This window comes from Saccopteryx leptura, chromosome 1 (genome assembly GCF_036850995.1).
Source record: "Saccopteryx leptura isolate mSacLep1 chromosome 1, mSacLep1_pri_phased_curated, whole genome shotgun sequence".
Lineage (NCBI taxonomy): Eukaryota > Metazoa > Chordata > Mammalia > Chiroptera > Emballonuridae > Saccopteryx > Saccopteryx leptura.
This window is the reverse complement of record NC_089503.1, coordinates 172,996,739-173,020,749: the sequence shown is the minus strand read 5'-3', so window position 1 is coordinate 173,020,749 and position 24,011 is coordinate 172,996,739. Positions and strand designations below refer to the sequence as shown.

Sequence of the window (24,011 nt, the reverse complement as noted above, 5' to 3'; positions counted from 1 at the left end):
TAATAGTTTGAGCCTATTGTTGTTGTGGGAGCCACCCAAGGTCCCGTATAAAGACACCTGGACAGCCAGCATCAGCTATGTGGGGGTGGAGGAGGAGGAGGGTCAAAGCAGGAAAAGCTTTTCGGTTCCCTCAGAAGAAAAGCAAGACTAAGAGGTGGGGTTTGGGATCGACAGGACCTGAGCTGTCCTCTGGAAAGTCCGATGTGCTAGGGAGGCCTCTCTGCCTCCATGTCCATGTTTCAGGAACGAGGATCACGATGTTCATGTCATTGTGTTGTCATGAGGATTGAACCATGTGGTATTAAATATTAAACACCTAGGCCTGGATTTTCCTGCAGCAAGGCTGTGACTCATTCCCACACAGCCCTGCCTCTCATAAGACACCCCACCCCCCACCCCCTGGGGCCTGGAATGAGCCTTTCAGCAGACTCCAATGCCAGGACAGACCCAGGAGGAGCCTACAGGAGGTGCCCGCCTCCCCCAAGAGGCCAAGATCACAGACTGGGCCAGTCCCAGAACTGCCCAGGCTTCCAGGTAAAATATGACAACAAGAGCTCAGGAAATACTGTACTGCTGCAGAAAACCCTATGTCTGGGTTTTGTACGTTGTATTTCTGCCCCAGCAAAGAGGCACTGTACAAATGAAATAAACAGCCATCTTGGCCTTGAGCTCCAAAGACTCCAGGCATCCCTCTATGTCTCCCTGCAGCTGGTGCCCTTTCTGTTGCTCCAGCCGGAGGCAGAGAATTCTGAGTCCTCTCTTTCCCTCCCCCTGTACCCACCTTGGCGAATCTGTCCCTCTGTTTCCTCAACAGGATCCGGGGACCTGGCTTCTTCCCATCACCCCAGGTGGCATACTGTCTCTGCTGGACCCCTCAGCAATGCCCCCCACCCGCCCCAGGCCCACCTGACCCCTCTGCAGCTCGAAGGGAGGGGATTCTTTGCAAACCACGGAGTGAATCCCATCATCACCCACCCCCACGAAGATCCCATCAGACATTTTCCCTTTATTCACCCTCATTGCTGGGTGTTCTTCTGACAGCTCGTGCAGCCCTCTGCCCAACTGGGACACTTGGCTGCCGTGTTCCCTGACAGGCCTCCCTGCTCACCCACTGGAAACCCCGGACCCCAGACTTGTTTCCTCTATAACAGTTAATGCATTGTCTTTTCTCTTTGTTCTGCCCGTCACTGAGAGGCAAGGGGCGGGCCCCCAACCTGGGTTACTGTGGACTGCTGGGCTCAGGGTCAAGGACACAGCTGGCACTCAGAATGCTTGTTGGAAGAGTGTCTGGGTGACTGGAGCTGTGACAGAAGGAAGGGAGAGATAAGGGGATGACACCAGATCACCAGACACCCTCCTCTGACTCTCCAAGGTGGGGTCGAGACAGGGACAAGCAGATACCCACATACCTGATCTCCGGCCAGCTCAGAGTCCAAGGAATTCCCAGGGAATGCTGAGTGCTGAGTCTTCAGAGAGTGTTGCACCCAGGACACCAGCTGCTCCTGCTGGGCATCTGTCCTTGTCTGCTCATCACAAAGGTCCACTGAACTCCACTATGTGTCAGGCTTTGCCAAGGCACCAAAGATTCAGCCATGAGCCAAACAGTCCCTCCTGTCATGGAGTTTACATTCATGGGGGCGGGGGGGCTGTTAGACCCCAAACAAGGCAGCATCTGATGCAGAAGTAAATGCAGAGGGGGACAGCAGGGAGCGGGTGCTGGCGTGGAGTTATACACCCAGATGGGGGCCGGGGTTGGGCAAGCTCCTTATCTTCTTGACCTCAGTCCCCTCATCTGTGAAATGGGCTGATAACAGCCCCTCACCACAGGAAACTGCTAACACACAGATCAGTCCCTGCCCTCATCTGCTCAGAGTCTGCAAAAATATCTCTTCTCACTCTGTGACAGCTGTTCCCAGCTTCTTGAATTCATCCCCTGCCCCCTCTGTCCCCAAACTCCCTCTGAGCATTTGTCCTCATTCAAGCCGGGAAGTGCACAGGACCGCCCCCCCCCCTTCCAGACCACGGGCAGCCATATGGTCAGAACCCAGGGCTGGTGGTCAGGGTCCTGCCTTCCCACCACCCACACACAACTCCTATACACTCGGGACAAAGGGCAGCTAAGGAGCTAAGGGCAACAGCAGGTTCATTCCAAGTGACCTTTCTAGTGCGGTCAGCAATTACACAGGAGACCTTGCTAATAGACTTTCCTGTGCAGGGCTGGCCATGGTCCTGGCCAGGGCCACACACAGGCCACAGATTTTTGCTTGCTGTGCTCTGTTGGCCAGAAAATGACAAACAGTGACCAATTTTGCCCTAAAAGCACCACCCAGCTTCCCGCAGAAATCTGTGCTAGTTCTTTTCTTTTCATCCTCCTTTTCTCTCTTCCTTCTCCCCTTCCGCTCACATTCCTCCAACCACTTACTCAGCACCTACCATGTGCAAACAGAGACTGGGGACAGTATGGAGGGATCTAATTGTAACACAGAGCAGAAAAAAGGGGGCTAGGACTCAGGACACACACAATGCTGCCGTGTCCAAAAGACCCGGTCCCTTCCAGCAGCTGGACCAGGAAAGACATCAAGGAGGAAGTGGCCTGGAGCCAAGTCTTGAGAGAGAAGCAGCACTCTAAGCACAGGGCTGGGGCAAAGGGCAAGGTGGGCTCTCCTGGCCAATCCTTCTGCCATGGGGAGAAGGGACAACAGGGCTGAGAGTAGGAAACAGCAGCCTGGGAGGGGGCGCAGAAGCTGCTGAGGAAGTGGTTCCTATTGTTCCCGTTTCCTCTGGGGCTGCTGACCACCCAGAGCTCTTTAAGAGGTCAAGAGGGAGGCAGAATAGGAAATGAACACCTTGAAGAAATGTCCTCAGACTCAGAATACCAGAGCAAGGATGGAATAATGTACCTCAACCTCATTTCACAGAAGGGGCCAGGTCCAGAGAGGGCAAGTCACTAGCTCAAGGCCACACAGCGACATACTTTCCTGAACCCCTGTGTGGTGCTTAAGTGATATTCTGGGCCTGTGATCAAGAGATAGGGGCCTTCTTCCTCCATCCTATGTTGGCAGAAGATGGCTCTCAATTCCCCACCAGGTGGGCAGCCCCTGCCCTGATGTCCCTAAAGATTCCATGACCCCGGGCCTAGGGGACTCCAAACTGGTCTGTTGAATAAATGAATGAACACAGATAAGAGGCCCCTTGGGTGATGAATGAAAGAGCAGATCTGCCTTCCTGGTTCTCACAGTTGCTATGACTGAGTTAGTAGGTCCTGGGTCCTGTGCGTGTTTGTAATAAACGTGGGTGGAGACCCCTGTCACCCTTCCTAGGAGACCCCAGCAGCCCATTGGCCCTCAGCAGCCTGTTGGTCCTCTAAACTCTGTGCACGGTGAATTGACAGGACTTCTGCATCCCTATGGCACAGGTGAGACAGTTTGGGTGTTAGGAAACCAGCAACCCACCAGCGAACCAAACTGCGCTCAGGGGGAAAGTTCAGAGTCCTTCCTTCGGAAGAGACAAAAAGCTACAAATCCTTTCCTTCCCCTCTAGCCGTGCTCCTGGGAAACACTGTTCCTCCCCAGGGCTCTGCAGCCCTGACCCTGTCCCCAACCCCCACCCCCGGACACTGCCCCCACCCCAACAGGGTTGGCTTTTAAGCAAAGATGCAGGTGGGGCTCTAATCCTGACTGTAAACCTGATGCCACTCTCAGCAGGTAAAAGATGAACTTGAGGGAAGAGGGAAAAGCACCCATGGTGGACGGAGAAGCAGTTGTCTCCTCCCCGTGACACCCACAATTCTGCCAAGTCCAGCCACCCCATCCCACCCAACCTGCTCTCCCAGGCCTTCTTTCCCTTCGTCACACAGGTAGGGGGCAGGTTCCCGTTAGGGGCAGATGGGAAAGGAGAACCCGTGAAACTCTCATGAGTTTCAATCCACACATAATCTTCCAAAACACCTTCAGGAGTAGATGCTATCTACTGTACAAATGAAGCCAAACCAAACCCTGAAATTTCAAGGAGTTGAGGAACTTGCCCCGGGTCACACAGCTAGAGGACTTGAAGACAGGCTATGCCAACCCTCTTCCTGTTACACAGGGTGGCTTCCTGCTAGCCTCGGGGCTTTGGCTTGTGGCCCCTGGGTCCTGGGGTGAGCCATGGAGGGCTGGCTCATTGGGACACACAGTTATCAGTCAATGGAACTCAGGGTCACAGGTCTCCTCCCCAGCCCAGCCCGTGGTGTCCTTCCCTTGTACCTTGACCTTGGCAAATCAGCAGTTAAGCAAAGTGGCATCTCCAACATCCAGAGTATGGTGGGCTGGTAAGAGTTCAGGGGGAAAGTTCAGAGTCCTTCCTTCAGAAGAGACAAAAAGCTACAAATCCTTTCCTTCCCCTCTAGCCGTGCTCCTGGGAAACACTGTTCCTCCCCAGGGCTCTGCAGCCCTGACCCTGTCCCCAACCCCCACCCATGGTGGGCTGGTAAGCACCCAGACTCTTTCTGGTGGGTTTCAAACTATATACTTGGATCCCCATGCAAGCTGAAAGCGATCCCAACTTAGGTTTCCTCTTCCTCCCAGCCACTGGCTGTAACCAGATCCTGGGAGGAAACGGAAGAGAAAGGCAGGGGGAAGTAGCAGAGAGAACAGGTGGGGGTCCTGGTTTCACAGCCTCCTGACCACAGCATTGGAGTAGAATTCCCTACCTCCCTGAAACTTCAGTTTTCAAATGAAACCCCCAATAGGAAGAACAGTATCTATGGAGGAAAGAATAAGGAAATAAAATAGAGTCGCAATAGTCAAGCTGGTAAATTACTAAAATCAAGTAAGTAGATTGAGGCATGAGGAAACTATTCTATTCTTGCTCAAACTAGCCTGGGAACTTCATCTTTTGAACTTTCCAGTTATGCCTGGAGCTATACACACATAAATCCTATAGCTAACCCTCCTGATTACCCCCTGAAGGACTAAGAAAAGAGTGTTCCTGTGTCCAGACTGCCTAACATCAATTATCTAGACTCACTGGACATCTGGAAGACCAATCCAGAGGCTGAGAATACAGGATGAGTCTTCCCAATAATGTACTTTTTGCTGTAAAAAATCTTAGTTTTTCTTTCTTCTTTGGAAAACTCTGGGTATTGCGTAGTCATTGACAATGTTAGATAATCTAGGCTTCCATCAATAAATGAATGGGTAAAGAAATTGTGGTCTATATAAACAACCATAAAAAAGAACAATGTCTTACCATTTGTGACATGGATGGACCTAGAGGGTATTACACTAAGTGAAAAAAGTCAGACAGAGAAAGACAAGTACCAAATGACTTCACTTATATCTGTGGAAGCTAATGAACAAAATAAATGAATAAACAAAATAGGGGAGAAAAAAGAATGAATGACTCTCTGATTTATTGCAATGAAAACATTGAAAGACAAGTTCAAGTCTGATTTTCTACAGAAAATATGAAGGCAATAAAAAATGTTCATTGATAACTTATATGCCCTTTTCTCCTCGACTCTAAAGATCTCACAGGCAAAACAAAGTGTCTCTGTTTCCTAGCTCTGATTGTGGGTGTGATCGTAATACCTAACTCAAGGTTCTTTCAATGATTAAAGATAAATGTGTACAGTTTTTTTCCCCAAGGGTAAGTCCATTGCAAAAAGAAAAAAAAAAGTGTTATCTCACTAGTTTCTACTTCTGCAGCAATTCTAAACATCTCTACCAAGAAGCAAAAACAAACCAAAAGAAATAGTTTCTCTCCACTTCACACGGAGAAGGTGAATCCGGACGGAGAACGGAGGTAGCTCACTCTGAAAGGAACTGGTGTCAGGAAGGGTGACCTCTTGGTTCTCTCTGTCTGCCAGCACTTTTGCCCTGATTTTACATCTGCTCTGAACCGGACACTTGTTTAGAGCCTTGTCAACAGGTTATGCAAGAAGAATCACCTGAGCAACACCTTTAAACAAAGCAACGCCAGTCTTGGAGGTGTTGAATTCTGATTCTCATCTGAATCAATGGAGTATAGGGAGGAAGTCATTGAGTACCCCCGGTGCAGGGACTCAGTGAGTGGGCACCACGTACATGCCCAGCACAGGGCTGGCACCCAGCAGGTTCCCCTATCCCCCCTGCTCAGGCCAGACTGCAGGCTCCTACCTGGGAGCCCCCTGGCACTTGCAAACGTCAGCAGTCCCTGGGGGCCAGCATTCCCCAGCTCGGGGAGAGCGACAGCTTCTTCAGAATCTTCTGATCTACTTGCGGGAAATCTCTACATCCACATTGGAGGGTCTGGACATTTCTGCTGGGCTTCTAGAGAATAGGCCCACCTTCAACACCCAGGTGAGTCAGGGCCTCGCCCTGTCCCTGGGCATCAGAGTGGCACTGGGCTTCTCTTGGCATGTCCCACCGAGGTCCATGCCTGGCCCTTGCCTGCTGTATGAAGTCCTCAGCCATGGCAGGACACTGCGGCGTCTCTCTAAGGTGAGGCTAGAATGTCAGGGGGCAAAATAATCTTCACACACAGGAAATTAAACCAGCTGGGAGTTTTATTTACATAACTGGGCAAGAAAAGGATACAAAAGAAGCCTCAAAGTCAAGCATTTAGAAAAAAAAAAGCTCTAACACTCAATTCTCATGAGGGTGTGGACCTGGATATTAAAAACAAATTGAAGAGAAAGAAAAGGCATAAAAGGTCACGTGCAACATGGGTGGCCCTTCCTGGAGTATAGGACAACTCAGGCTGAGCCACAATCTGAAGATCATCCTCTGTCCCATGAATCTGGTTCCCAGGACAATCCCTGTGAGGTTTCAACTTTTGAAATTTCTGGGTTAATTCTTAACTAGACGTCAGGAGGTTCAGAGCCAAATGCACTTGGCCTGATGGTGTCTGCAGTTACAGGAGGGCAGGGTGGGGAAGGTGTGTTTGAACAGACCTCAGTAGCTCTTGTCCCTTCCTTGGCTCATGTTTCTTGGGCTCAAAGGGCAACTCTGGGGCTGCTCAGTATCCCTGGGCCACCAGAGAGGGGCGTCCTCCAAGCCCTCCACAGCCCCTCCCACATGCCTTCCTGTGACCAGCAGGCTCGACTCTCCCACTAAACACCTCTCTGCTTTTCCTTCCTTGTTCATCTTTCTCTCCCACCCTCCAACTCCCTGTGTGGCCGGGCAAGCTATAATTATCTCATGTGTGTGAAAACGTGCCATTATCAGCTTTCATCATCTGGGCTCCAACAAGCACATTCACTTTTCCTTTCCCTCACAAATATTAACGATGCAGGAATTGGATCCAAGTTCATCTCAGCATGAGCCTCCAGAGTGTGAAGCTGTGTCCAGTTTCGCAGATACAACTTTTTCCTCCACCCTCTCCTTTTTCTGTCTGTCTGTCTGTCTTCCCACCTCCTCCTCTGCCCAGTGCCACCTGGTTGGGCTTGACTGATGAGACATAAGCACTGAGGCCTCCTTTGCATGGCCTGGAAAATTCTAGGGGCAATAGGCAGGTGTTGCCACGAATTTGACAGGCTGATCCTGTCAATAACTATCTTGGACTTTTGGAATGTTCTGGAAACAAAGTCAGAACAATGGCTGATCGTGGGAGCTGGAAGAGGGCATAGGATGAGAGGTCTTCTCTTTCTTCCTCCTCCCTCTCCAGTGGTCCAAAGTCAGTCAGTGGGTCATCCCTGGGGAGTGTCAGGACCATGCTCACCCTGAACTGCAAATCCAGCGAGATGCGGTCAATGTGGGCAGCACAGTAGAGGAAGGGAGGCTACAAAGGCAGACGACGTGAGCTCGTGGGCCTCAGAGGGTCTTCACACACCAACCAAGGCACCTCTGGGCGTCAAGCTTCCTCGGGCTCCTTCCTAGAGCCTCTCCAGGAAAATGTAGCAAATTATCTCGCTCCAGGTAAAAATCCTTTCTCCCCTCATAGTCACCACTCTGCTGCTGAAGGCCAGGCCACCAAAGGTTTCCCAACGCTGATAACCCAGATGTGGGTCCTGTGTCTCCACTTCTCTTGTCTAGTGTCATTCTTGTCTTGTTTCTACGTCCCTTGCACCTGTCTCCTACTTTCTGGTTTCTTCTCTACATCATACACTTTCATTTCCATATGTAGTCTCTCCCTTGCTCCTGAGACAAAGCACCCTCTGATGGCTTGGCACAGAGGTGCTGAGCTGACGCTGTTGGGCACCTGAGTCAGGAGGCCCACGACACCAGCCAGCTCATGTGTCCAGGTGAGACTGGCCAGCCCCAGGCATGGGCTGGCTCAGACTGGGCTGCACAAGGCACAGCGGCCCTCAGGAGCACTTCCTCGCCCAACCTTTCCGACCACACAGCCTGCTTTAAACTTGCCTTTCTTCCTCCTCTCATCTGCACTGCACATTCATGTCAGAGAACGGTGACAATGACAAGCTTTTATCTACTTTAAACAGTCACGAGGCGTTGTCAACAGTTTCAAAGTGTCATCGCCTTTGAAGAGATTTTTCTTCCTTCCTTCTTCCCAAGCCTGTAATTACACTCCTGGTGACAAAGGTTGGAGGAGGAAATAGGGGGCATGACTTCAGAAACATGCTGCTCCTTCGGTGCCCTCAGAACCGAGGCCACCAAGGGCTATGAGCGACCTGTGACCTCTCCAGGAAAATGTAGCAAATTATCTCACTCCAGGTAAAAATCCTTTCTCCCCTCATAGTCACCACTCTGCTGCCCACCCAGGGTGCACACACCTGGCCGGTGTCACATGAAGGGTCCCATGCGAGCCAACTAAACTCTGACCTCAAACCTAACATCAGCCTAATTCTCTGTGGGATCGCCCACCGGGATCACCCGAGTCTGAGAGATGGAGAGAGCTCAGCAGGTGGGCAGACACATCCCATTCGCAACACTCATCCGATTCAACAGAGCAAGACTACTTTTCTTCCAAATGCTTTGTGGCTTCAAGTCTGAGATGCTTCTGGGTTTGCACAGCTCCCAGTAGGGGAGGCTTCCAGCCTTGTGGAAGTGTCTGTCCCCTTCCCAGCAGCTCCCAGCAGCTTCCTAGCGGACAAATGACACCACACTGGTGGCCACTCCAAACGGAGCAGAGTAGGCCGCGGCGAACCCCTGCAGCCCGATGATCACGTAGCGGCATCCTTTAGTGATGACCTTCCCAACGTTCTATTGTTAGGAATCAAGAAAAAAAGGGAAAAGAATTAGGTTGGGCAACTTTTGAACACAGGTGATATACCTAAGTAATCATTTTGCTTTATTCTCCCAGGGCAAATTAGCAAGTTACCATGTTTGTCTCCCCCTACCCCCAGCCTGGGAACATGGTGGGGAGGGGCTCAGGACAGACATCACCAGTGTGCTCGCAAGCATCGCATATTCCTGGATAATTCAAAGAGGCCGCTAGTTCGAAAACCAATCCAATTTTGTTTTATTTCTTAACCAAAGCCAACTCCTCTTCCCTGTTACAGCTAAGCCACCCGGTCATCTGAAGGCTGGGTCAAGGTTTCCTTTATTCACCTTATCCAAAAGCCCAGCCTGTCCTCTCTTGGCCCCCAGGACATATCCCTGTCTGACCCACACATTGGCTTCTTTAAAGTCTCTGATCACTGCAACCACAGAAGTTTCACGTTCTAGAGACAGTCACTAGCTACTTCAGGGTAAGGACAGGGCCACCCTTTCCCGATCTCCGCTCCTCTTCCTCCTTTCTTGCAAGACCTGGTGCAAGACTGGAGGCTCCATGGATTCCGATGAAATCACAACAGAAAAGCTAAGACCATCGCCAGAGACTAACATCGATCGTTTTGCTGTCCCCAGCCAACCTCTCCTCACCCCCAGCCCTCCGAGTCACTCTTGATGACGTCCATGCTCATGCAGGCGACCCATCTCATCATCCACCCTGTCCCTCTGCCCCACGGCGTGTCCAACTCCAATAACCAGATGACCAGGTTTCACGTAAAATCCCTGATCGCAATCACAAGCCTCACAGACTTCCGACACTGTCTGTCCAGCCGGCTGGCTGTCCCTCTCTCCCAGGTACTATTTCCTATGCCTTGCCTTCTCTGCAGGTCTCCACACGCCCCGCACACACACAGACACGGACAGTCTCCATGCCCTCCTTAGGTGATCCCACTCCATCGTTCACTGAAAAGATCAGACGTCATCGAGGAAGCCATTCATGCTCCCATCACTGTCCTCACACCCACACTGACCCGGTTCCTCCCCCCTTCAGGTGTCCCGGTGCACAAAATGGTCCTCTTCCCCCAAAGACACCTGCTGTCGGTGCCCTTGGTCACCTAGGCCTGGCTTTCCCCTCTCCAGAACCATCATTCTCAGACTCCACCTTAGGCATTCCCTGGTCTCCACTTCCCTCTCTAGGTCCTCTGGGGCCTCCACGCTCATCATATCAAACCAGCGGTAGAGCCCTACCCACACACTGCCTCCTCCCTGGCTCCTACCCAACCCTCGATCCAAGACTGCGTGGCCACGGCCACCTGCCACCGCCATGCTGCCTGATTTAATGGACACTTTCTGTCTTCCCTCCCACCTTTCAGCAGCTTGAGACACACTTCATGGAATGAGATCATTTGGCCTTCCCGACGCCATATTATCTTGGTGTCCCCCTGCCTCACAGGCAGGCGCCTCCTCAGCCTTCTCTACTGGCTTATCCCTTCTACAGAACTTAGTTCTGTAGTTCTTCAGTACTTAGCCCTAGGTCCCCTCCTTCCCTCCCACCCTCCTGCTCTCCTTTCTCTTTCTTTCCTTATTTGCCTATAATCTCTCCTTAGGTGGTCTCATCCATTTCCACTGACAAGTATTTCCCGAATGCTGATAACACCCAAATTTATACCTTTGGCTCAGACTCAAATATTCAACTTTCCATGTGAGGTCCCCATGCCTTGAGGCCTTGTGAGTCCTCTGGTGCAGTTCTGCTCACTGCACCAAGCAGAGAACCCTACCTCGGTTTGGCTACCGGTATGTGCTTGGTGGCCATTGGTCATCGGGCTTCCACAAGAAGATAGGACAGAGGAGTTACATTTATCCACAATTATACAGCTTGGGAAGAGGCAGAGCTGAAGTTCAGCCCCAAAGAAAGCTCATCTCAGGGCCCTTGTCCTTAATGCCCTTATTATATTTTCTCTCCTTAATGAAGGCAGGGTGTGAGCTTGTAATTAACTGCTTGCAGTCTGGGCTTAACTTCCAGCTCAATCACTTTCTTAACTTGGCCTCAGTTTTCTCACCTATAAAATGGGACTAGGTAGCAACTACCTATTGGGTTGTTGAGAGGATGAAACAGGCTTCTAAGAGGAAAGCACTTAGGACTATGCCTGGCAGTACAGTCAGTCATTCCAACTGTAAAACAACATTGGCCTCTTTTTACTCCGTAGCAATCTAGGTTTGTGGTGGTAATACACAAAACTAAGATGTTTCATTATCTGTTCCATAAAGTTTCTGAAGAGTATACTTTCCTATGATAGTCCTTGCAACAACGGAAGTGGGGGGACTTTATACCATGTCCCCAGCACTCAGAAAGCGCCTTGTTGTTTCCTTTGCTTGCTCTGAGGCTAACGGAGGAGCATTGGGAACATCAAATCACATCAATTGCTTCTCTAGACACTGATCCCCGGAACACTGCCCTGCCGACTTCTCAATGAGACACTGGGGTGCATCCATGCATGTGCATGCATGTATGTGTGTGCGTGCAACTGTGTGTACGTGCGTTTGTGTTGGGGGTGATGTTGCTGAGAGATGCATTTCTACAGATGTGTAATAAGATCCAGCAGAATTTCACTTACCTATTTGAAATAACGACAATGACAAAAGTGTCCTCTGGGAGCAAGTCTAATGGTCAAGAGCATCCTTTATAAAGCAATGCCACCAGAAATCCTGGATGGCCTGCATTCAACTTGACATTTGGGCTATTTGTGTCTCCGTTTTTCCTCCACCTGCTATTTAAAAAAAAACCCTGCCTGTCACTTCATCTTTGTGATTTATCAAAAGAAAAAATATATACTAAAATAGCTCATTAGCAGGAACACTGTCAAAGCACAGACTTGAGAAAATGGGAGGAAAAGAATGTGAAACATTGATCAATGGTCACCCAACATCATTTGAGAGAGATTTGGGATTCTTTGATCAACACAAATAATCTGTCTGAGGGAGAGAAGGGCATGGGGGAGCATGGGAGAATGTGACAGGTTGAATATTGAGCCCCCCCAAGATGCCCATGCCCTACCCCCCAAAATCAGGTAACATATTCCCTTATATGACAAAAGGGACTTTGCAGATGTGATTAAATCAAGGGTCTTAAAATGGGGAGACTATCTTGGATTGTCATGTGGGTTCAGTCATTATAAGGATCCTTATGTCCTTATCAGACTCCATGTAAGGACCACGGTCCTTGGAAGAGGGATGTGGGAGGAGGCAGAAGGAAGGAGAGGGACAGAGAGAATGAGGTTTGCAGATGCAACACCACCGGCTGTGAGGATGGAGGAAGCTGGAGCAAGCAAAGCACTTGGTTCCTTCCTGGGGCTTCCAGAAGGCAGCGGGCCTGCTACCGCCAACTGTAGCTCAGGGAGACTGAATTTGGACCTCTGGACTCCAGAACTGTGGAGAATAAACATGTGTTGTCTTAAACAGCCATGTTTGCGGTCATCTGACACAGCAGTCATAGGAAACTATTACAAGGAGTGAGGCTTTCTGAAGGTTCCTGGCTATTCAGCGAACCCCCAGGGATGTCAGGGATCCCCGGCCCCCTCCAGTTTCAATAAAGAAACCATTTCTCAATAAATCTCACTCTCCCTTAGGCATCAAGATGAAGTCTTCAGCTGTGACATTTTGTCAGGAGCCAGGCACAAAGCTGAGGTGCACAGTCAGCTAGGGAAGAGTTAGTCATTAGAAACCGATCAGAAAAAAATGATCCATGGAGCCTCTCCTCTACCCGCTGAGCCAAGGATATAAAACCCTTGTCACATGCCAGATTTGCTTGAAGACGTCCACATGTGTCTGCTCATTCACCCCCACCACAACCCTAGTATTAGTCCGTGTTGCAGACAAGAAAACTGAGGCGGAGAGAGGTGAGCATAGCCCGAGGTCAGCCTATACTTTCCTTCTCCAAATCTCTCCTAGCTGCTTGATTGACACAGTTTAATTACTTTCCTTCTCTACACCCCTTCCATGGCTATCACAGGTGCCTGGGAAAGGCCCCTCTTATTTTAAGCTAAATTTAGAGATTAGTTCCCTCACCTCAACTGCTTCAGCATGGGCAGGGGTCATCTGCCCTCCTGTTCTCTAGCTGTGCCACCTTGAACAAGCAGCTTAACGACCATAAAATCCACTTTCCTTTGCTGCAAAATGGGGTCCTCATTTTTCCAAGGTTGTCGCAAGGGGTCACACATAACCTGTGCACAGAGCACTCGGCATCTCTGGGGAGTGCAGCAAATGCATGTCCCTTCCCCTCCCCCTAGCCCCGAAAACAGCACTGTAACAATGAATGCACCATGTGAACATAGCTTTGTTACTTAAAATCAACTGGGAACATCTCCCCAGACACGCAGCCTTCCAATCGTACAGCCTCCTGGGAGAGGCTGGACCAGCCCCGCCTGGTTGATTCCTGGTGGGGGCCACGGGGCAGCAGGGGTGTGTGACCCAATCTTTTCACGTTTCACAAAAGCCAAACATTTCTCTTTACACAGAAGCAGGAAGGGACTTGGGTGAAGAATGTGAGCGTTCGATGCACAAGAACTTTAATCACCTTTCCTTGAAGGAAAAGCCAGCCATCCATGGAAACAATGAAAATAACTTCTGGGAAATGCATCATGAGGTGATTTCACTGTTGTGCAAACATCACGGCATGCACTCACACAAGCCTAGGTAGTCTAGTCTGCTGCACACCCAAGCTACATGGTATAGCCCACAGCTCCTAGGTTACAAGCCTGTACAGACTGTGACTATAGGGGACACTGGGGGCAATCATTACCCAATGATGAGTCAAGTACTCGCCCCTGACTGGCAGCAAGCGCTAATTTCTCCACCTCCCCACCAACACTTGTTATTTTCTGTAGTGTGTGTGTGTGTGTGTGTGTGTGTGTGTGTGTGTTGACAATAACCATCCTAGAGGGTGGAAAGCAGTTTCTCACTGTTAACCTGTGAAACCTTAACTCATCCTCTGTGCCCAGTCTCATGTCACCACCATTGATTTGACTTTATAGCCCCATCCCTGAGGACTACCTGCCTGGGCTCCGATCCACACAACCCCAGCTATGCCCCGAGAGGCTTTGAACTTCTCCGGGGCAGGGCTACATCATACGTACCATTTTTATCTCTAGCACTTAGCACAATGCCTGGCACACAGTAAGAACAACAACAAAAACAGCATATTCTGAGCCAGCCTCGGCGCTGAGATTTCCACATTGTCAGCTCACCATTTGCTGAGAAGCAAAGGATGACTTCTTTGCGTTCCACGGGCCCCAGGAAGAAGGATGATTAGTCCTAGTATGACTTTCAGCCTGCCAGTCCCAGCTTTATAGTTTTTATTCATGTGTTTTACAACTACCTGCTTGTATACTGCTTCCAAAGCTGCTGACATACTTTCAGAGAGGATGATACACCTCAGCTTCTAAGCTATGGCGACAGGCTGGCTTCAAGTACGATAAGAGCCACTGGAGGACACAGATAAAGGCAATAAATCTGATGGGGCCTTTGGCCTTTGGCTATGATGCAATTAATTTGGGATTTTATTCTAAGCGACTGTGTCCAGCCCTGGGGAGCAGGGGCCCCAGTAGCTTCCAAGGCTTCTAGGCTGATCCCCGAGGAGGAAACTGTCATTTTATTCCATATTCATGTCCATATCTGTCTCTCCACCCCCACACCCTAACCCATGCACATGGCAGTACATTTAGAGGCTCCAGAGCCCACAGATAACTGTGCATATTTGTGTATGTGTTGAGCTCGTAGGCCCTTGGAATAACCTTGGGACTATTTGGGGCAATAACTCAAGCAATTCTCAGCTGGTGGGATATCCTGGTAAGGATGTTGCCGGAAACAGATACCCTGGGCTGCAAGTCAGTATTTTCCAAATGAGTCACCTTCTACAAGTCACCAGACCATTGCCCAGGCCTCAGTACTCCCACCTGTAAAACAGGGACACCGGTTTCTGTCCTGCCCACCACACAAGGGAGTGTAAGACACACCTAGGATAAGAACCATCTTGATAAGGGACCCTTAGAACTGTCGTTAACCAGCCAGCAGCGAAGCAGCAGGTGGACCCATGCCGGTGACGCCTTTGCTTTAGTTTCTATCATTACCTGAAACTTTCCTCTCACTTTCCAGGTCACAGAACAGTTTGGGGGCTTTAGTAGTGAGTGCTGAAGAGAGGGTGGTTGTAGGGGGCTGAAGGGGACACAGAGGGAACTCAGAGAAGCTGAGCGCAGTCACACGGTGGAGACCGGACTCTAGCTCTCCATCGGGACAGTCGAGGAGCCCGGGGACCCCAGGGCGGTGGCAGGGGGCCTACCTTGCCGTACTTCTTCAGCTTCTGCCGGTACTTCTTCTTGGGCTTGTCGCTGGGCGCCTGCTCCTCTAGCGGCTCGTAGTGCTCAGGCAGGACGGCCAGGTGCACCCGCCGTGCGCTCCGGGCCCCTGGGCGCCCCGCGCTCGCCGCGCCCTCGGCCACCTCGTCTTCCAGCTCCAGGTGCTCCAGGATGGCGGTAGCCTCCTCGTCCCCCCGCGTCCGCCCCCGCGGCCCGCGGCGCAGGAGGCCGCTCGCCGCCTTGCTCCGCAGCCTGGCTCCCACCGTCATGATGCCGCGGCCCCTTCGGCGAAAGTCGGGATGTAAAGACATCAACCTTTGCTAGGAGCCCGCGGCACACCACCCCCCCTCGCCCTCCCGCCCCAGCCCGGACGGGGCGAGAGACTTGAGGACGCAGCGCCCCCTGGCAGTGGGGCCCGGAATCGCTGCGGCTCCACCTGGGCCTGGCCACCGGATGACCATCGCGCTGAGCCCCACTTGCCACTTCGCCTCCCGTCCTGGGGGTCAAAGGTGTGAAAGACACCCCGAAAGGTCACTGCACCATGAACTTCCAAACCACGTCCAACCGCACTTGGCACAAAATAGGTGAACCCCAAATAGTGAGTGAGACTTCATTTGTCCTCGTGCAAACTGACAGCGATGACGATGGTGATAATGACAATGATGATGATAAAGATTACTATACTCCGTGCTGGTAAAGGTGCGGCGAGAGGATCGTGACAATAAATGTCATGGGATGCAAACTGGTAACAAGCTTTTGGAAAGGCAATCAGAAAATAGTTGTCAAGAGTCCTGAAAAACAGTCACACTTTTCCAGTCACCTGTTCTAATGAAACAGTCAGAAAGGTAAAGCAGTGTGTCCACGGTGTCAGTCACAGTCTAACCCAGTGACAAAGTGGAGCAGACTGAGGGGGATGGGCTAGCTGAATTCTGGTGCAGACACATGACATCAGGTGATGTCATAATTGAAATCAGATGACCCTGGTGGACATACATTCTCAGTACCTGTAATCTCCACCTGTTCACCATGCCTGATTTCCTTATGTGGGCTTGCAATTCTTGGCAACTTATGGTTAAATATAAAATCATACAGGTTATGATTTCATTAATATTTTAATATTATTAAAACTTGTGATACATTTAAGAATGATTTGGAAATACTGCTATAAAGACATAAAACCTTTATAATTTAGCATGTTAGAATATTAAACACCAGCTTTGTGATTCCAACTTAAAATGTATACTCAAGTAATGACTTAGACTTTTAAGTTCAATCAAAAAGAATACAAAAATAAGTTTAATTTATTATGTATAAGAATTAGTCTTATGTTGAAACACTTGAAAAGAAAATCAAATACACCAAGTTTGCAAGTCACTTAAAATGTTTAAAAAATTAAATTAAGTGAATGGTTAAAACCCCTTATAGTAATTGTTAAATTTACAATTGCTTTATAAACTAAAGCAGACCCTAATGGTCCCTTTTCTGTGTACAAAGCTGACTTCAGAGACCCCCAGATTGCCTATCAAATGAAGACCAAGGTGAAATGCTCATGAGATCTAACATGAGCTATGCAAAATATTTTTCAAATATCACAGCATTAGCTTGCCTGTTAATTCCTTGTAATACTCAGAATCTTGAACTTGATGCAAAGTTAATCCTCTCTCTTCTATTGGGCAGCACATGCTGTGTGTGTGTGTGTGGGGGGGGGGTGTAAGTGTGTGTGTGGGGGTGGAGAGTAAGGTGGGTAAAGAAGCAACAGGTTTCTCTTCTGTTTTCCCGACTTAAGGAGTCTCAGCTCTCAAATGTGCAAACTGGTTTCCGGCCCTTCTGAGGGTAAAACAGGTAAGAGAACAGAAACGTTCTTCCTTCACTGGGACTGCTCGAGACATTGCACCCTCTGGGCCTGGCAGGTGTTTGGAGCTGACATTTCCATTGGTTCTGTAGGAGCGCCCACTGAACAATCTGTGTGACTGGCCACGGCCCAGCAAATGCCTTCTCCCTTCCCCATTACTCCTCCCTCATCTCCATCAGTCCTGTGGTTCAGCTCTGGCTTTCCTACCCTTAGCCTCTGTGCCCTTCTAGATGGCCACATGGGACAGGATTTAGTATAGGGATCCATGCTTCCAAATGGCCAAAGGGCAGGCTGTACACAGGGCCAATTCCACAGAAACCTCTAGAACCACTGCAGAGCTGTCATTCGTCCTGCAGTCAGGAAGCTGGGGCACCAGGACGACACCTCCAGAGCCACTGGCTGCGAGTACACACTACCGTAGCTGCCAGCCAGGGATCCTCCGAGGCCCGTGCCGTTAGCTCCAGCCATGGCTGATGGGTCTACGCTAGCAAAAGACATCTCTGCCAGTCTCTTGAGACTCATGAGCCTGGGGACCAGATCCCGACATCTAGCACAGAAGAATCCCACACCTGCAGGACTATGTTTATTTTACTAGCAGAAGCAGCAAAAATAGCAGAAGCATTGCTTTCACCCACTCTGCCTTCCAAAGCTCTGGGGGGTGCACCTGATTAGAAGCTAATTTGCTTAATTCCCTCCAGGACCCAAGGGACTCTGGGATGTGTTTGCTTTCCCCAGCATCTGCACACAGGAAAGAGGGTGAGAAGGATACTGAGTGTTAACCCATAGGAATCTTTCCTTGTTGGTAAAAACTAGGGACCTGCCCTCCAAAGGAACAAAACACTGGAGAGCTAAGGTTCATCAAAATACATCAGTTATTGAGGGGGAAAAATGTTCAGAGACCTCAGTCTTAAAAACAATCGCTTATTTGGAAACTTGCATAAAAATAGTTACAGATATTTAATTGAAAACAATCCGTTCTAGACATAGAAAGACTATTTATGCTTTAATCTTTTGTAATAAATGTGCAAGTCTGGAAAGAAAAAAAAAAACGAGGGAGGGGTCTGTATGGACCTGAAGTTTTATAATTTAAAGTAACTCTTATTTTTATAGGAAAGGCTTAGGCTCAGGAAGAAATATTGCTGGAGCTGATGAGAACTGGTTGCAAACAATGGAAAAGTTACAACAGCCTTAGTTTTCAAAGTCTGCAACTTAAAGTGAGGGAAGGGGAGCAGTTCTGAATCCCAGCTGAGTTCTAGTATTTTTTGAGCAGCCTCTCCCCAAGGGCAAGATGGTTGACCCCACCCCCTCTCAGGTTAAAAACTTAATTTTTTAAAGATTATTTTTAGTTTCGGGTCTTCTATATTAACTATTTTTCAGTTCAAAATGTGATAAAAAAAAAACAGATGGCATAATAGCACAGAGAAATTTAACATTTGCATTTAAGTTTTTGAGTATTTATCTGTGGTAATCACACTTGGCAGACCTTATAGAATGCAAAATTGTGGATTTGGGGCATAGCACATTTTTATTTCACTCAAAGGGGTTGGACTTCAGCACTAACGATGGAGGAAAGAGGAGGTCAATACAATGTAAACACAGGATTCCAGTTAAAGTACGTGACAACTAAAATTTGCTACAAGGGTCTTCCAGAAATTGTCTCCTGGAATCCAGGGATTTTTTAAAAAAAATTCTGTTTTCTCTTTCCGAGAGAGGGTAAACTGTTTCTGTCCTATGGCTGCTGTGAGGGACTGACATTGGGCCACCTGAGCGAGCAGAGTGGGGGCAACTGGCCACAGCTCTGATTGCACAGAGCTCAGCTCTGTTTAACCAGGTCTCAGCCTCCTGGGCAGCGGCAAGGGCCCAGCCTTTGACCTTCGCAGTATTTGAGCGGGGGGGGGGGGGGGGGGGGGGGGGGGGGCCTGGTTCACCTTTGGCTTCCAATCCAGCCCTGACATCAACCACTGAGCAAACGCCCCTGAAAGCTCGCTGGTGCTCCTCCTCTGCTCTTTCTCAGCACAATCCTGGGGAACAGGGGGCAGTTGCAGGGCTACGTGGTTTAAAAAAATTTTTTTGCTGCGCTTCCAGATTCCTCCAGTCTAGCCTGCCAGGCCACATGGCACTATTTACAAAACGCGTCTGGCGGGTCTCCTCCCTGTCCCACACTGTCCCTTCTCCTTGCCAGGCACGCCTCTGCTGCCCACCAGCTCAGCGGCTTTTCCAGAAATGCAAGCGGCTGCGGCGCGCTGTGAGTCTGTGATGCCCCCTTCTGGAACTCCGTTCACCTTGAGGATGTCCCTGCGACCACCACTGCCCAGATACCACCGAAGTGTGTCATTCTTATTTGAGCCTGCTCAGATTCAATCCCGTGTTATCCCCAGATCCAGGGTCCTTGGAATCATTTGGAAGCATTTTCCATCGGAGGCAGAACCAGAAGTCTGCAGTGGCCAAAGTTTTAAAATGGGACTGCTAACATTTAAAAGAATTCTTTAACAATATTACAGAATTAACTTTTACTGAGCCAAAGGACTCGGAAGATTTGGAAAACTACTGGGCTGTTTGCCCTGACTAGTATTGAGAATAGAAGAATATATGTATAGAGAAATAAGGTCAGAATTATGTTTTTATAAGTTAAAAGACTATTTCTGATAAAACCTGAAAATCCTGCATTGCTATATATCCATTCTTGCCAACAATATTCCACTCTAATACATATGCTGTATGCATATACATATGCATATTCTAATACATATATGTGGGTATATATGTGTATGTATATATACATATAAAATTTCTCTCCTGAAGGTAGATTAAGATATCTTAACTGGTACTGCATTTAGGAAAAAGCATCATGAAAACTATGTTGGCTTACATATGTATTAAAACTACATAAGTTATGACTACAATCGATAGGACACAACAGCATGCGTGATATATTGATTAGAAGGGAAAAGCTACTACATATGACAGAGAAAAGAATTAGTCGAAGCTATCGGTAGGGGGGCATGCAGGAAGATGACTCATTGAAATGTTTTCAAATAAGATAGGATATAATACAATTAAATTTTAATTGGAGACACAGAACTATAGAGTGTAAACACATTAGTAAAAGCTGAATAGAAGTCAGAATGGGTTTGTCCAGGTTTGTTGAGAATGCACATGTAACCGTGCAATGAATGAGTCATTGCAAGTGAGGCAAATAGAAGCCAAACGAATGGTCAGTGCACTTTGAAGACCGAACTGTTGCAGTATCTCTATCTTCAGGATGTGAACCAATAAACTGACTTACCCTTCGGCCAAGGGCTGATTACAGCCACATACTAGAAAGCAGAAGCTACAATCCAAAGAACTCAGAACTATCAAATGTCGACCCCTTCCAAAGGAAAACGAATGGAAACCTTTGAACAGAACTTCTAAAACCCAGAGTGAGAAATTATTTCAGAGTTCTCTAAACCAAAGTAATTTTACTCTATATCCTATGGTATACTCTAAGGACCAATAAATATTTGAATTTCATTTAGCAGTTTTACAGTTAGCCCTTTGAGTGGTGAGTTTTCTGTTAACCCTTTGACTTGAGGACGTACATAAACGTTCGTACTACTCAGAGGGTTAGTATTAATACTGGTATCACTATTTTGAAGCTATATTTTTATTGCCAAGTAAAATAAGTAAGTTATGTTAGCTTTATTATAAACTAAGAGCTTCAGAATGACAATTAATGAGTTTACTATGAAAGGAGGCATAATTATCATTTGAACATAGGATTAATAATTTAAACTGGTTGTACAGTAATCTTAGTACTAAACTGAAAACGGATATGAAGTTCTTACATGTCTGTGTATGTATATGCATGTATTTTTGCATCTCTGCCCACTGAAAGGCCCTACAAGTCACAGTATTCAAGTAGCACCAAGTTAGATAAGCACCCCTAGAGTTCCCAGTTTGGTCTCTAATACCCCTAGAGTTCCTAGTTTGTTTCCACTAAAAGAAATGGAGCCTTAAAAAATTGGTGGATGGCATGTCTTGGTCAGAAAAGGTATAAGATGAGCCTGGGATATCTTGTTAGTAGACAGCAAAGACACTTTAAAAATGTGTGTATTTTCATCAGAGTGTACCAGTGAAAGGATTCCTTTGGCTAAATTATGACATTTTGATCACCCTAAAAGCACTCATGACTAAAAACAATGGAAACAAATTGAGTCAATGTAAAGCCATCAGTCCATACCAGTGTTCTAAGAGAAATAAGGCTAGGATATAAAAAGGACATGGCTATAAAAGACTATATATTATTTTCCAGTATCATTTTAATTATCTCCATGATTTTTGGCCCTGCTAGACATGCACAATATGAAAAAAACAATGCAGAATTTCATTGAGTCCTAGAAAATTTATGAAAGCACTACATTTGGATATACATTTGGATATGAGGGATTTCGTGGGATGGAATTAGGTGCCTTTGTAGGCAGATGGAAAGATACTTAAATAACCCACATGAATGAAAACAATTACAGAATCCAACTGAGGCAGTGAAGGCCGGCAGTGTCAAAGCTGTGAGTAGACAGAACCAGATGTGCTATTCATTAAATCTAGAGAATGTGGGCCATGAGAGCAAAGACTTCTGAGGGGCAATGGGGTGTCTGTTTTATAGACAGGTCCACAGGGTTCCAACTGCTGTTGGATGATAGGATCAAGTGGTGATTCTGGACAGGGGTTTTCTCTGCCCCCTAGTGGTTCTGTCTGGTAGTAACTGGAACCAACAAGTGCTCTGTGTCAAAAAGTTTACAAGGTGACCTGAAGATGGCAGCAGAGTAGGCAGACGCACAGACTCCCAGCTCACACCACCGAACTGGATTATAAACTAATTTATGAACAATCAGTGTGAAAAACCAAATCTGGACTATAAGAACAGCTTTCAAAAATCAAGGAGCAAAGAAGAAGCCACAACAAACCTGGTAGAGAGCGCCTGAATCTCACCTGCTTACAGGAACGGGGGGGGGGGGGGGTGAGGCTGGGCTCTCACTCCAAGGAAAAGAGCAGTAAATACTGCTCACAGCCACTTGCCTGGCAACCAGAGAGCGAGGTGTGTTGAAAGGGCCCGCTTGTCTTCCAAAAAGAAAGAAGAAAGAGAGAGATGGATGGTGAGGGGGAGAGGAATATAGGTGATGACATAAAAAGCTGACTGACTCATTCAGTGCTGGAGGCAGCCATAACTGGGGGAAGGGCTGATCCTTCCATAAAGCAAAATACAAAAGTACTTCCAGGTCACAGAGATACAGACATCTCTCCAGCTCCAATCAGCGCAACAAGACACAGCTGAAAACAAGAAGTGGGGAGGAGGGGCAGTAACTCAGGTCTCCATGGAAATCTGAGATACACCTCCCCTACTGAAGCTGAGAAAGCAACCCGCCCCCAGAGAGATTAACTGGCAGAAGAGGACTTCAGAGCCTCAGGTCACACACACCGCATTCCTGGATACCTGTTCAAATAAGCCCCCTGCTGAGATCAGCAAACAAGACAATCACCTGTTAAGAAAAACAAATCAAGACTTCAAAGCGGCCCCAATCCTAAAGTGGATTATAAATAATAGCTAATGCCAACCCAAGAAGACTTAGAAACAACACAAGCAAAAACTAGAGGCAGACAACACCAAGCCTAGACTCAACCAGCTCTACAAAGAAAACACCCAGACACCCAGGCACAATGTGAAGACAAAGAACTGCAATCCAAATGAAACCACAAGAGAGACCTTAAGGAGATGAACTGAGTGATATGAAAATAATCAAACTTCCGGATGTGGAGTTTAAAATAATGATTGTAAGTATGCTTAGGGATCTTAGAAAAACAATGGATGGTCATCACAAACACCTAAATAAAGAAATAGCAAGTATAAAAAAGGATATTGAAATATTAAAAAAGAATCAGTTGGAGATGACAAATACACTATCAGAAATGAAGACCACAATGGAAGGAATTAAAAACAGGATGGATGGAGCTGAGGATCGAATCAGCAAGTTGGAGGACAACTGGAATGAAGGGATGAAAGCAGAGAAGAAAAAAGAAAAGAGACTCAAAAAGTCTGAGGAAACTCTTGGAGAGCTCTGTGACAACATAAGGAGAAATAACATCCGCACATAGGGGTTCCTGAAGAAGAAGAGAAAGAACAAGGGATAGAGGCTTTATTCAATCATATCATAGCTGAAAACTTCCCTAAATTAATTCAGGAGAAACTCTCACAAATTCAATAAGCACAGAGAACTCCACTAAAAAGAAACCCAAAGAAACCTACACCAAGACACATCATAATTAAAATACCAAAGCTAAGTGATAAAGAGAAAATATTAAAAGCTGTGAGAGAAAAAAAGGCTATCACCTACAAAGGAGCCCCCATAAGGAAGACATCAGACTTCTCAACAGAAACTTTTGAAGCCAGAATGGCAAGAAATATTCAAAGTAATGCAGAACAAGAACCTACAACTAAGACTACTTTATCCAGAAAGGCTATCATTTTTTTTTTTTTTTTTTTTTTTTTCTGAAGCTGGAAACAGGGAGAGACAGTCAGACAGAATCCCGCATGCGCCCGACCGGGATCCACCTGGCACGCCAACCAGGGCGACGCTCTGCCCACCAGGGGGCGTCGCTCTGCTGCAACCAGAGCCACTCTAGCGCCTGGGGCAGAGGCCA

General features: G+C 47.9%; 1 protein-coding gene across 1 annotated transcript; it reads right to left on the bottom strand.

The window, feature by feature from the left end:
• Positions 1-6,508: 6,508 nt before the first annotated feature.
• Positions 6,509-15,820, bottom strand: C1H1orf115 (chromosome 1 C1orf115 homolog). Its single transcript, XM_066380426.1, has 2 exons — positions 15,466-15,820; positions 6,509-9,122 (listed from the first exon to the last, which is right to left on the bottom strand). The coding sequence occupies exons 1-2, from the start codon at positions 15,790-15,792 to the stop codon at positions 9,003-9,005; spliced, it is 447 nt and encodes a 148-aa protein (XP_066236523.1). The 5' UTR covers positions 15,793-15,820; the 3' UTR covers positions 6,509-9,002.
• Between the last annotated feature and the right edge of the window lie 8,191 nt (positions 15,821-24,011).